The sequence below is a fragment of the Lagopus leucura genome, unplaced genomic scaffold (assembly GCF_019238085.1).
Source record: "Lagopus leucura isolate 7727_CA_CO unplaced genomic scaffold, USGS_WTPT01 Super-Scaffold_100157, whole genome shotgun sequence".
In the NCBI taxonomy this organism is placed as follows: domain Eukaryota; kingdom Metazoa; phylum Chordata; class Aves; order Galliformes; family Phasianidae; genus Lagopus; species Lagopus leucura.
This window is the reverse complement of record NW_024962334.1, coordinates 15,854,724-15,869,123: the sequence shown is the minus strand read 5'-3', so window position 1 is coordinate 15,869,123 and position 14,400 is coordinate 15,854,724. Positions and strand designations below refer to the sequence as shown.

The window sequence follows — 14,400 nt, the reverse complement described above, 5'->3', positions numbered from 1 at the left end:
CGGCGGCAGGCGGCGGGCCGCAGCAGGGCTCCCCGGCCGCCGGGGGAGTGGCGGCCGCCGCCGCCGGGGGCCCGGCCCGTAATGCCGCCGAGAGCCCCGGGGGGCCCGGCTCTGCGCGCACGGCCGGGAAGAAGGCGCAGCTGCGCGCGGCTCCGCGGGCCAAGAAGCTGGAGAAGCTGGGCGTCTACTCCGCTTGCAAGGTACCCGGCCGCGAGCGCCCACCCGCCCACGGAGGGTGGGGATTGACGGAGGGAGGGGAGGAGGGGAAGGCAGCGCCGGGCCGGGCAGGGCGGGAGGCGGCGCGGCTGTAGCCCGGCGCTCCCCGCGGAAGCGGCGGGTCCGGCGTCGCCGTGGGTCCCGCCGCCCTCGGAGCCTCCCGGCCGGCACCGGCTGCCGCGCCTCGGGAGAGTCGGCGTGCAGCCTCCGCCCTCGGGAAAGTTGCGGCCCCGTCATCACGTAGAGCCCGGCCGGGCCCCTGCCCTCCGCCGCGCCCTGCCCCGGCCTCCCGCACCGCCCGGCGTCGGTCGCTGCCGCCCCGCATTGCCCTGCGCACCACGCCCGTCCCTACACCTGCAGCCCGCTTCTGGGCGCGGGGGAGCCGCGACCCGTCCGCTTGCTGCGGGTGTGGAGCGCGGTCAGTGTTGTGCTGCCACGGGGCTCTGTAACAGCGGTGGAGGTGTTTCTGTGTGTGCGGTGCACAGCTCCGCGCAGGGCTCCTGTAGGCCGCGCTGGGGCTGTCAGGGCGATTCCTGGATGCACAGCGAGCTGACACGCTCGGGTTGGCAGCACTGATGCGAAACACTCCAGTAATGCTCTCGGTGCTGAAAATAATTGAGCTGTTTGCTGGAAAAAGTGTGTTTCTGTGTTGTTGTTTCTTTGTTGTTCCCTTACTTTGGGACCTCCAAGAAGGCAAGTGTGAAGTGAATGCCCCAACTAATTGCCCACTGATGTGAGGGAGGATCCCTGTGCAGGTCCGCTGCCCTGCTTGGTGATGTGAAGAGCTAGCTGTCTGCTGGAGCCGTGTCGCAGTACTGTCATTTGAGGGCAAGCTCAGGAAGCCACATGCATCAATGTCTCTGCAGTTCACAAATGTGTAAGCATCTTTGCTTTGGCCTCGTTGAGTCCATGGCGTGTTGTGAGGTTATACCATGTCAGTCAGTTAAAACCATCCAGGCTTGGAAACCTGTAGCCTTCATGGAAGGTGGGGGAAGGTGGTTTTAAGCTTTTCTGTTGCAATGAAGCAATGTCTCTGCACTCTGCTTCCTCAGTGCCTTAGCAGCTTCTGTGCACTGGCAGAGAAGAGGGTGCTACTGGAAGGACAGAGCCTGCTGCCAGCCCTCCCAAACCTCTCAACAGGGTGCTGGTGGTACAGTGACCACTCACCCACTCATGTCCTGCAGAGGTGTCTGTATCATCTCCAGGGTTCTGCAGGGAGGCCCAAACGGTGCTGCCTGATGGATCTGGGTGTGTGGCTGGGGTTCATCCTCAACCCCTGTCAACAAGCAGCCACAGAGCAGTACTCAGTGTGACTCCATATGCAGATTCCAATGGAAACGTAGCCTCTGCTACCTGACTTTCCTTCAAAAAAAGGAATGTATTGGCAGACAACATTCCTTCAGGTCTCAGAACGTCAGCAATGAGACATCCTTGTAAACTGATCAAGTGCGTTCTCCTCTGGGGCAGGGAGAGGATGAAGCTGGGTGGAAGGATGTGTTGTTTTTCTTCCTGAACACCTGGCTCCAAACTGCTTGGGCCTGCAAGAGGCTGTAGCAGCACAGAAGGGAACATTGAGCTTTTTCTTACTCTGGGTTCCAACTCCTGTTCCGCTTGTTCTGTGTGTATGAAAGCTCAAACAGTCTATCTCTGAATGAGGTTTCTGTGGTAGCAGCCATGTTGATCTGCAGATCTATGTAGAACTGTATAAGTTGGAGGGAAGAAAATGTGTGACAATTTTTCTTAGTGTTGACAACCTTTTCCTACGTAAAATTCACCCCACATTGCTGCTACTTCAGCACACAAAGCATATTAGAAACTGAATTCCAGAGATGCAGGGAATGGCAGAGGCCATGGGTTCACTGGGGCTGAGCAGCAGCATGACAAGATGGAGAGATGTCAGTGGCTGGGAGAATGCCTGGGGTGAGGGAGGAAAGGTGCCATGCTGGAGAGGAGGTTGCAAGCAGAAAGGAATTGGAGGTACTGCTGAACTGAGTGAGAACTGAGACTAGGGAGCTGCTGCCCTGTCCTGGACTGGAGATACATGTTTGCTTGTTTTTATTGAGTGGTTTGTTTTTGTTTTCCTGCTAAGGAATTGAGGCAGGAGAGTGGTCACCATGGAGCTGCACTGCTTGACTTTTCTCCTGTGAAATAAAAAGCTCAGGGGTAGAAGAGCAAGAACAGTCTCTTCTGTGTTTAACAGCCCTTTAAACGCCCGAGTTTGTGTGGGGATAATGTCCATTCTGAACAATAAGAGATATGTAAGGAGTTGGCAGTTTTCATGACTTTTAGAAGTGCACAGTAGAGCTGTATTTGTGCAACATTTTGCATTTGGCAGTCACTATAACTGCGTACATATGAATGACTGCATACATCGTTTTGGTTTTGCCCAATGTGAAATTCAGCATTGGACACATGAGTTTGCAGCTTTTTTCATAAAAGCAGCACTGTGTTGCTTACACACATAAGTATGTTTAATGAAGATGGAGGAGGAAGTCTTTTTTTTCACGCTATTGGTTTGTGAAAGCACAACTTTCTTTTTTAGTCCCATTGGGAATTTTTCTTAAAAATATGTTGAAATAGGTACTTTTTTAGTAATCTAGATTTTCTGTACAGTTGGTTATTTCTCACAGTAATACCTAGATGCTTGATAATGTAATTAGAGCCCTATCACTTAAGGCATTTGCACAAGCAGCGGGAAATAACACCTCCATAAAGACCTTGTGCTTTAAATAACCGAAACATCACAAGCAGAGCTATGAGGAGATTTGGCCAAGGCCCTGTGAGTGGCAGATCTTGAAGTGTGATTTGGGTTTCCTTGCTGCAGAGCAGCTGCTGACCCTTGATATGGCCACTTTTCCCCACTTCTGATCATGCATGGATGTCTGTAGTGTTTTCTTGCCCCCACACATTAAAAATAGTTTGTAGGGCCGTGGTTTCCATAACGTTGTATAATTTTTCCTGACTTCAGTAAGACTGATCAAGATGAGGCAGGCTGAACTGCGTTGTTTGACTTCACTCAGCTCTGCACTGTGAGAATACAGCTCCTTGAAGCTCCAGTGAAAATGTTTGGAAGTCGTTTTCTGGAGAAATTAAGGAGGATGAACAGAAAATCTAAAACTTCCTTGCGATTGTTTATGTAGTAAGATGTTTTGTGACTATTGCAGTCTGAATTAAAGCATCTTCATTTAAATCAAACATTAACATCACCAGGTGGGAAATGGATCCCCATTTTTTATAAAAAACATTTATATGGTGGCCTACGTCTATCCTGTAGGTGAGAGAAACCAGAACAAAATGTGACATAAAATACCTGGATTGATCTACAGAGGAAGAATGTGCTTAGAGCTGATCATCGAACTGGTTACTTTGTGTTGTTAAAGGCAAATGGGTTGGCTACCTTCCTGATGCATAGGAGTAGATAGATCTGTGAGCAGCGTCTGACTGCCTGGTTGCTGGGTGCTATACATTGGAGTAGGAAAAATAGGCATTTAAATTTCATCCAGGTTTTTGTTGTGGTTTGTGTGGTGTTCTTTGTTACAGCAATAATTTGAGATTATTGTTGTAGGAGGCAGCATGTTACAATGGGTTATTCTGCTCACTTTTTGTGCTGGGAGGAAAAGTAGTTTTTCTGGAGCAATTGTACACACTGGAAACAAGAGCCATGGTGCTGTGTATCTGCAATGTGCTGAGTGAGCTCGGCTTTTTGTTACTGGGCAGGGCAGCTTGCGTGGTTTGGAGCAGAAGAGAGCCCAGAGCAAAAGCTGCTGTGAAACTCAGTTTTAAGGCTGCTGAAGTCTTTCACTTTGTAGTTAATTTAGCTTGAAGCTTGCCTTCCTGTGCCCTTTTCACCGCTCCAAAAGGGGAGGAATTTTTTAGGCAGTAAGATATTGTAACAGTGCTCATTTAGCCAGTATAATTATATAATAACAGCTTCCTGACAGGGCCTGGGGAGTGCAACACTGTAGCTTCCAAAGGCACTTCTTTCAAGTAATAATGCTAACATGTTTTTCAAGATCCGTTTTTGGCCTGGCATGGATATATTGGGTATTCTAAAGAAAAGAGTAACTTTAGTTTGTCCAGAGCTGCTGTTTTCATAGCCTTGAGCTGTTGCACCATTCAATTTTCCCCATTATATCTAATACGGAAAGTATAAAAAAATTGATTGAAAATGCACCACTTTTCAGCTCAAAATGTACATAATTTCTGCACTGCTTTTGAGGGGAGCGTGTGGTTGCTGTGTTCGGTTACACTGAACTCAGTTTTATTTAAAAATGCCAATTAAGATGCTGTGGTGATCCTTGGGCCTGTCAGGACAACACAAGTTACTTTGCAGGCCTCAATAAGCAGGAGTGCCCATCTTTCTGCAGTGCCTTTATCACAGCTCCGCAGATGTTCCCAAAAACAAGACCCAAGGACTGGATGTGCAGCTTAAATGCTTCTTTTCCTTCATCCTCCCCCTGCTTCCCCCCCACTCCCCAACTCTTTTGATCTTAAATTAAGTTTTTGTGGAGGTGAAGTCATACTTTATTTTCAAATGAAAAGCAGATGAGTGACATTAAAAAAAAAAAAAAAAAAAAAAAAAAAAAAAAAAGAAACCAAAAAGCTTAAGATAGTCAGGGAAAGGACTGAATTAACAAAATACAGTAGAAGACGTGAAACAACTCTGCAATTGAAGTCACTGAGGAATGCACATTGGGTATTCAGTGCAAAATACTTGCACTGTCAACATCTACAATGAAAGCTTAGTTTTAAAGAGGACCCTTCTGGGCTGCTTTCCCCCTTAGTTAACAGAACTTTTATGCTGATTCTGGTGTTTTACAGAGAGAATAAAGAAAAAAAAAAATACCCTAAGAGTTGTTAGAGAAAGATCTCTGGAATAATTCAAACAATACAAATTAACATCTGCTTCAAAATATCTGGCAAGGAAATGTTACCAAGGGCTGAAAAAGATCTGCCACTGAACACACTGTTTTTATTCTGCTGTGCGTGGGTTGATATTTATTTTTGGCAGCTTAACTGAGCTGTTATTGCAATTCATACATCTGTTTGTTTGCATCTTTGCTGTTAATTATTGTGTAACACTAAAGTTTCTGTAGTTACTCACTGTTTATAGATTTTTAGGCTTTATCATAAACACTGTGTGGTGAGCTTCTGCAAAATGCTGCTTTCACTTGGAAAAGAATTTCTCAAAATGCCTGTGCCTAGGTTGTGGGGTTTTTGGTGTGTATCATTTTTCACTGTGGTATGATTTAAGGCAATTAATAATGAGCATTGTGTTATGTCAGTAATTTACAGAGTTCAATGTTTGTCCAGACAGCTGTATGGAAAGGATCAAATCTTGCTTCCCTCAACTAATATTCAGTCTTTGTTTGTTTGTTTGTTTGTTGGTCTGCTTGAGAACTTACAACTCTCTCTTGAATTTTCTTTGGCAATATTCTCATTTTCTGACAGTCTTCTCAGTTTCTCTCCATTTTTTAATTCTCATGGCAACATTATCTCTTCACAAAGCAAATGTGGGTAGATTATTTGGCTTTAGTTTTGCCTAACTTGAAGTGCTAAATGAAAATATGGCTTCAAATCATTTTACTTGCTTTCCCAGTCCTCACACCAGGGCAATCCTTGGTTCTCAGGTGCCACTCAATCACTGACCTCTCTTTCTAGTCATCAAACATTAATAGCTCCAGTAGGTTTGGATAACAAACAAAAATAAAACTCATTCAATGCCTGAGAAACTGCAAGAGACGGCTTCCACTACAAAATAACATCAGCCCTTCTTCACTTCCTTGCCAATTCTATTACTCATAGAAAAATAATGTGAAATTCACTGTAAATCATTCCAGGTTGCATTTGCTGAGGCCTAAAAAAAAAAAAAGTAATTTTAATTTTCCCCAGATTTCCCCACATTTCATGCTGAAATCCCCCTGATGCAATATTTTAAATGCATCATACACTCAGTGCACTGGAAGAGCTGCTGGATCCAGACAATGCAGCAGGTCCCTCTTCCAAGGGGAGTATGTGGAAGTGGCTTTGCTAGGCACTTGCAGGTGTGTTTCTGAGTATCCTGGAGCTGAAAGCACCACTCTTCCCTTCTACCATGCCTGAATGCCATCAGAGCCTGGGGCCAGGAGTCCAGTTGGATAAACACTTCTGCAGTAGGAATGGTAAAAATATTGTGTGGTGCTCAGCAGAACACAGGCAGCAGTTGTGCTACTGCTCAGGTTGCTGAATATTGAAATTGGAGTGGAGGAACATTTTACCACCGGTCTACAAAGCTGTCAGTTTTAGGTGCTGTCAAACCATGATCTTTTCTGCTTTTTTTGGGTACTCCTTCCTTAGGTGAGATGAGATTTGGAAACCTAATAGGAAAATGAAATAGGTTTCTAAGATAGATTCTATTAAATGTATTCAAAATCATTTTGAATAAATGTCATGTTAGTGCTGAATGTATTAACTCCACCATTTTTCCTACTAAGGTTGATTCAGCCATAAATATCATGCAGCCATTGGCACTTTTCTCATGGAGCTCTTGGCATTGCAAATTTAGGAGGATCTCATTACAGCCCAGCGCACAGATATCTCTGAACAGTAGAAAAACAGTCTTTTCTTCTGATTAGATCTTCAAATGGGAATGTGAATGCTGTTAGGAGAACCTTACCATGAAAATAACTAAGAACTTCTGGATGTACAGAAAAAAATCCCCTCCTGTAAAGCTGCTCCTTAGATAAAGTCTTAGCTGACTGATTTGAAATGTGGTTACCCAAGTCTTCACATTCCCTTTTTATGTCCATCCCTGTTAGCTGCAAGCCCTCGGTGTTGTTTCGGTCCGTGACCATAACAACCTAGGTTGCTCTGAAATTAGTGCCTCCTATTTATTTCTATGGAAATTACAGCAGATACAAAGCCCACAATAGCACTGTTTAATAAAGGAAGTTCTCATCTACAAAGCACTTTTTCAACATAGTCACCACCATTAGCTATGTGTTTTTGGCAGTGATGAACAAGAGCCTGAATGCCACACTCGTAAAATATCTGTGTGGCCATTCAGAACTTGGCTTGCCTTTCTTGTTGATGAAACTGCTGAAATGCCTCACTGTGCTCACATCTGCTCTTTGATCTCCACAAATGCTCAGCAAGCATCAATGAAGGTCAGTGGGTACTGTTTTTTCTGCATGGAAGAATTCAATTCCACACCTTTGCAATTCCATATCAGACACCATTTCGTCAGACTGCCCCTCTGCTGTTGTCTGTCACATTGGCAACAAAATATAATGGAATACTGGGAGGAAGGTTCAACCTCTACTGCTGTACCACCACCATTTGCCTCTGACATGCACCAACATAATAAAATAGGAGAGATTACTTTTAGAGCAGCCCTCAAAGATATTCCTGGTTTCAGGCTCAAAGTCTTTGGCATTCTCTGTGATGATGATGTGGCCAAACCTCGTCCTGGACAGCTTTTTCTACTAGCACAGTTACTGTTTGCTTATTTCAATGTTTAGTTAACCCTGCTTGGCTTGTTATGTGCTTATTTTTAGTTGCATGATTTCTTGCCGCCAGGGCAGCTGATAAGGTAGCGATAAACACATTGCCTGCTGGACAGCCTGGTTGTATCTAAATCATTAAACTGTCATGGTGGATCTGTATGTGCTGATATGATCTGTTTGTGCTGACATACTGGTAAATGTTTGAATGCTTCTTTTATACAGAGCCTAGAATGAGGGCTTTCTGTAAAGGAATTGGCCAGAGTTTGCGTATTTGTACAGCTTGCATACCATGATATACCATGATAATCTCTGTATTTGGAGCACTATTCCACTTCTGATTTTATCTAGAATGTAAAACCTAGCACTGTGTTTTATTAAAAGCAAAAAACTCATAAATAATAATACTTTTTCATATTGCTTCTAAAATAGAACAGTTTCACCAAGTTCTTTTTTTGTTGCTGTTGTTCTCACTGATTTGTTGTTGTGTTTTTTAAACTCTGTTGGTTGATACTCCTTTACTTTGGTTTCAGGCTGAGGAATCGTGTAAATGCAATGGCTGGAAGAACCCCAACCCACCTCCCACACCTCCTCGGGCAGACCTGCAGCAGGCAGTTGTGAGCCTTACTGAGCCGTGCCGCAGCTGCAGTCACACACTAGGTAGGATTTTGTCTTTCTTCTGGAATCCACTTGTGTATACCCACAAGTCTGCACTTTTGCAAGATGAAATTTAAGATGCCGTGCTGAGACTTGGAAACTGTTGGACATAAATGTCTGTTCACTTAGATTAAAATATGTCAGAATTATCCCAAATGAATTTTGGAGAAATAGAGCTAAAGTACAAGTTCTAACACCACAGACATTTGAAGCTGTTAAAATGCAAAAGCACCATTAAGATACCCATAGAAATTTCAGTATTTCATGTGACATATGCATTAACCTCATGTTGTTGGAAATTTATTTGTATATATTATGGAAGTACCTGCACAAAATCCTGCTACATATTTTATTTCTGCAAATGAAAATATTTATTTATTGTGCCAACACCCAGAAAAAGAGGAGTCTATCACTGTAATTTTTTTATTTAAAAATTGTGCTTATCCAAACTAAAAGCTGATTACTTTTTTTTTTTTTTCAGTAGATATTGGCAAATATTTAACAAAAATTGAGCTGTCACAAAATTCAGAAGTAATTGAACAGAAGCAGATGCTTTTAAATGTTTTTGGCGTGACCATAACTTAGCACAGTGTAATAAGGAGAAGGAAATCTAAAGCCTTCACAATGGATCATTTATTCACTTATTTTTTAAAATAACATAGAACTCTGTAGGGAACTTGTTTTTATTTAATGAGGAGGGTGAAGGACAGGGAGGGTACAACTTATTTCTTTCCTGTTCCCTTTTCATGCCATCATTACATTTGACATATTTCTGTTTTTTTATCAGTTTCCTTTCTGAGTCTCCCAAATCCCTGTTTTTTTCTTGCCTAGAAGATTAATAAATATGTGGTACTGCAGAATGTTTGGTCTCTTCGCACGTGTTAATTTCAACCTTTCATCATACTGCTTCTCTGTGCTACCTCTGGCTGTGCAGCCAGGGTAGCTTGTGTTACCTGTTCCTTTCATTCCTGGCCTTTGACAAAAGAGACTTTTCATTTTTTATAAATCTTATGAGATGTTGTGGCTGTTGGTCACCAACTTTTTTTGTGGAATTTGTGGATGTGCTTTTTCTTTTTCCCCAGAAAAAAAATCTGCTTCTAAAGTTGGAGATTTTGGTCTGTGAGAAATCTTAAATCACTCATTAACTAGGGATTCAGGGAAAACCAGTACCAGTGACAGCTACCTTATGGAATAAACAACAAACCACTTTTTTTTTTTTTTTTTTCTTTTTTTTAGAAAAGATAAAGTTTTGTTTTTGTGTGAGTCAACTGTGAGTAATGAGAATGATTTTTTCATTTGAAATAACTGAAATGAGTTGCTATCCGTTTCCTTAGACTACTGGTGAAAATGTGTCTTTCAGTGGTCTCTTCCAAGGTAATTTTCATATTCATCCCCTCTAAATGTTACTGCTGAATGCCTTTAAAACTGGGCTGAGCACGAGAACAAGGTGTTCAGGTGTCAGGTTATCATCTGTGGTGCATATTTTTTTTTTATCAGGGTACTGTTGAAGTAGAGATGTATATATTCCACTGATGGTTAAAACCATACCTGATCAAAAATATGGGATATATTCTCCTCACAACCATCATCTCCATTTGGTATGCCAGTGTATGCTACCAACAATTCTGCTTCTCATCTCCTTTTCTTCAGGGATGGGATTGGCTCAGTCTCTCAGCTTGCCTTACATCTGGACTTTTACTGAATATTTCTTTTATGTGGACAGTATGCTGGGTCACTGGCATGAAACTGAACAGCTGACCGAATTGTGGGCCAGGAGAATTTGCTGCCCACCAGCCTCAAGACCAGGTGTTATGTTGCTCAGAGACTTTTCTGAATTTAATTGGTTTCTCTCATTTAGCAGTGCATTTTCCTGTTGGTAAACATTATCAGTCTTGAGAATAATACACTGGTTAAGTAATGTGTATACACTATGTAAGTGTATACACTGTGTACACATTCAGGCTCCCCTCTTCCCCATTCTGTTCACTGTTCCTGCTATGCACCTTCACGTAATGTGTTTGAGTATTCCTTGATTTGCCTGTCACACGTATATTACTTGTGTTTTTACATAAACACTGATTTTGAGATAGACTTTAGGAACATTCCTCCTCAGCCTGTTTTCTGACTGCTATTTCATGCAATCAAGTATTTTGTTACTGAAGTTGCACAAGCAATGTAATTAACCTGGTGTTTTTCAGGTCTTCACATCACTGAAATCATTGCATTGGCCTTCTTCTTTCTGCTTGCTTCCTTCTCCTGCATGCTGCAGAAGCAACCTATAGTTGTGGTGGTTTTTTTCCTTTTTTGTTTTTTGGTTTTTTTTGGCAAATATAACAGCAGCTGAGGTACCAGTAGAGCAATGTAAATAAATGGGACTATTTAACACTAGTTAAGAGTAACATGACATTTGATATCAGCATGTTAAAGCTTTTGTTTAAGTAAGGGTTTATTATTGGCTGCAGATATTAGGGATGAGAATAGACAGCTGGGAATATTAAACTGTTGTATCTGGCTCAAAGACAGAAAAGAAATAGTTTTATTCTGCCTAGATTGCTGAATATTTTTCCTTAAAGAAAACCTGTGAGGGCCACCTCACTTATTTGCTCAGAATAAAATACCCTTTTATAAGTTTTCATTTAAGTGGAAATGAATGCTGGCATCTTTCTGATGTTTTGAACCAAGGTGTCCTTTTTACTTGAAACTGCGTGAATTTGTTGAATTTAAATGTTTTGGTAGCTGTCATACTGAACTACACCTTTCCTTGATATTTCCTTGGTGGCCAATAAATATAATCATTTTCAAGTTACACTGAAGTTTTTTACCAGTACTAATCACACTGACATATGATGATAATACAATAATTGTCCAGTAAGAGATGTATTGATAAAAGTTATCAAAAAACATAAAAATTAAAGTAATCAACTTGTAAATGGTTTTACTTTGCTTTTAAAAGATATTTCCTCGTCCTTTTGGAGAAGAGGATGTGCATAGCATGTGCACTGGCCTAGGGTCAGCTAAGATTGTTGCTGTTTGTAATGCAAATGTCTTCTTTTTGGGAATTGACTTTTTGTTTCATATTGCTTTCTCACTTCCTGAGGCCAGTTGCTTAAACCAGTTTTCATGAATATCCCACAAGCTTTTTGAAAATCACAAATGTGGAACTTGTTACTTAGAAATTATGACATGTTAAAAGATGGTTAGTTTTTTTAGAAATTATGACATGTTAAAAGATGGTTAGTTTTTTTAGTTTGCTTTTTTTTTTTTTTTTTTTTTTGTAAGCTTCAGAACAAATGAGTGTGTACTGTCTGCAGAAGCTGTATTAGTATAGTGTGCACAAAACAGTATCTAAATTTACATGACAGAAAGGTAAGAAATATAGCTGGTAATGTCCAGCTTAAAATAAAAAGCCTATTTATGGAGCCGAGTTTTTTAATATTGACAAAATTGAGTGCTGTCTGTGTCAGTCAACACCTGATTTATCTGATTTATGTGAATTTAATCAAGGAACTTTGTCTCAAAAAGCATAGTTCTTCTCAGAAAAAAAAGGAATGTAATTATTTATGTATTACAAGCATATTAATACAGGCAGACAAGACTTGTCTGTGATTCCAGTCAGCCATATTCCTTGTGCTGTGGGAATTACCTCCTCGGGGCTCTGGTGTGACTTACATTTCAGTAGGCTCTATAAGAGGCTCTTTTCAAATAGAGTTATTGCAGGATCTTTACCTCTGCAAGTATGCCTTTGTTGGCTTAGTTTGAGATATCTTGGGAATTTTTTTTGGTATAGATTCTCTCAATAGGCTTTTCACATATTTGGATTTTTATTTTATTTAGCTGCTCATGTTTCCCACCTGGAGAATGTGTCTGAAGAAGAAATGAATAGGCTGCTGGGGATTGTACTGGATGTGGAGTACCTGTTCACCTGTGTCCATAAAGAAGAAGATGCAGACACCAAGCAAGTTTATTTTTACCTGTTCAAAGTAAGCTGAACTTCTGCAGGATCTTTTCAGTTTTTCCCCTCACACATAAGCCAGTTTCACTGCTCCAAATGCCCCTCATGCATGTATTGACTTTATCCAGTGAGAGATTTTCTTTTCTTCAGCATGATACCTTAGCAGCTAACCCTGGTCTAGAAATCTGTAGTGCTTGCAATGTATCATATCTTATTCCAAAAGTCAGCTAGATGATTCAGGAGCTCACCCCGACTCCCATCTATAAACTGCTTCCACCCACAGTTCTTTTTGTCTTCACTCACAAACTAGGAAAAGTCACTTGACATAAATGCTAACTAAGCTGCCTACGCATACTTAGAAACATTTTGTATGAGTTTCAGAGAAGATATGAAGCAATTCATTGTGAAGTTAAGGAGCTATAAATTTATGTGACCAAGAAAATAGATACATAGCTATGAGATTTTCAGCACTGCTTGCAATGTGTTTTGTATTCTATTGACTTTCAGTGATCCTGTGTACATTTGTTTTCTTAAATTTATATATTTTAACAGCTTTTGAGGAAGTGCATTTTACAGATGGGAAAACCTGTTATTGAAGGATCTTTGGAAAGTCCCCCATTTGAGAAGCCTAGCATTGAGCAGGTAAACAAAAACTTTTCTTTTTTTTTATTTTTTAAGCATAACCACTGTTTTTCAAAATATAGCATTTCAGGCAGTTTACAGATGTTTCTGTATATTTATCAAGACAATGACTGAATCTGTAGGAGACTTCTGCAGCTTCTTCTACTTTAGTATTTGTATGATAGTCACATTATTTCACTTCACTCATTATTCATCTTATGCTTTACTGAAACTGACAGGTTTTTTGTGGATTTAGAGAATGAAACTTAAAATACTACTTTTTTTGTGTGGCAGTTCTAGTCTTTCTCTGTCTTGTGTGATGAAAAGTGCTGACAAAGTTTTGAAATCCAATATTAAAATGACTTTTGTCTTCAGTAAGTCAATGTAAATGTTACAATCCAGTTCAGTGAGATCATAGCCTTCTCTTTCAAAGGGCACACAACAAAAAACAGCCCCAAAGAATAGCTGAGGCTTTTATAATTCTAAATGGATAAAGAGCATATGACAAATTCAGATTTTGCTTTAGCAAGTTCCTGAGAATGGATTTTTGGCATACAAATGGGCCCATTAACTCCAGGGATGCTATGTAGAGGCTTACATACCTCACTCAGTCAGGACCTGAATTTGTTCCCATTGGTGGATGAATGGCTGCTCTATTGTTAAACAAGACATTTTAAATGTGAAGGCTATTTAGTATAATAAGTCTGTCCTTACAATTATTGCTTTTTGTACTTTAGTATAATAAAAGTTCTTTATTGCTGAATTTTGGAAAGACTTTACCTTAGGTTTTTTTTCAGTTTTAGTATAAACAAGCAATAAGGGAATGTAATAACCATATATTCCTGGTCCTAAAATATGCTACTAAAAAGATTTTGTGTAATATAGTGGGTTTTTTTCCTTCACACACTTCATTCTGCTTAAGAAGGTAAAGCACAGAGGTGAAAGGATAATTCTTTTTTACAGCTTATTCTAAAATATTTTTTCCTCAAAATAGACCAATAATTTCACATTCTTGTTTTAGCAGTTCAGCAACTCAGTAGCAGAATTATAATTGATTTTCAATATAGATGTATTTCGGCAATTACGGTCATGCATTTTAACTATTCTCAATAATTTATAGAATCATAGAATCACCAAGGTTGGAAAAGACCTCCAAGATCATCCAGTCCCACCATCCACCTAACACCAATATTTCCTGCTAAACCATGTCCTACAGTATCTGCCTTTTCTTGGACTCCTGCAGGATTGGTGACTCCCCCACCTCCCTGGGCAGCCCATTCCAGTGCCTGACCACTCTTTCATAGGAGCATATATATATCCTAACATCCAACCTGAACCTCCCCTGTCACAACTTGAGGCCATTCCCTCTAGTTCTATCGCTAGTTACCTGGAAGAATTGGCCAACCCCCAGTTTCTTTGGTTATTTATTTTATTTTATTTTATTTTATTTTATTTTATTTTATTTTATTTTAT

General features: G+C 40.8%; 1 protein-coding gene across 1 annotated transcript in view; it reads left to right on the top strand.

Annotated features, from left to right (window-relative positions):
- Positions 1-44: 44 nt before the first annotated feature.
- Positions 45-14,400, top strand: part of KAT2B (lysine acetyltransferase 2B) — a gene marked incomplete at its 5' end in the record, with an annotated part of 41,063 nt that continues 26,707 nt past the window's right edge. The window contains 4 exons of the mRNA XM_042888517.1: positions 45-200; positions 8,231-8,357; positions 12,189-12,334; positions 12,859-12,948. Coding sequence (XP_042744451.1) covers positions 45-200; positions 8,231-8,357; positions 12,189-12,334; positions 12,859-12,948 — 519 coding nt within the window. The remainder of the gene's footprint in view (positions 201-8,230; positions 8,358-12,188; positions 12,335-12,858; positions 12,949-14,400) is intronic.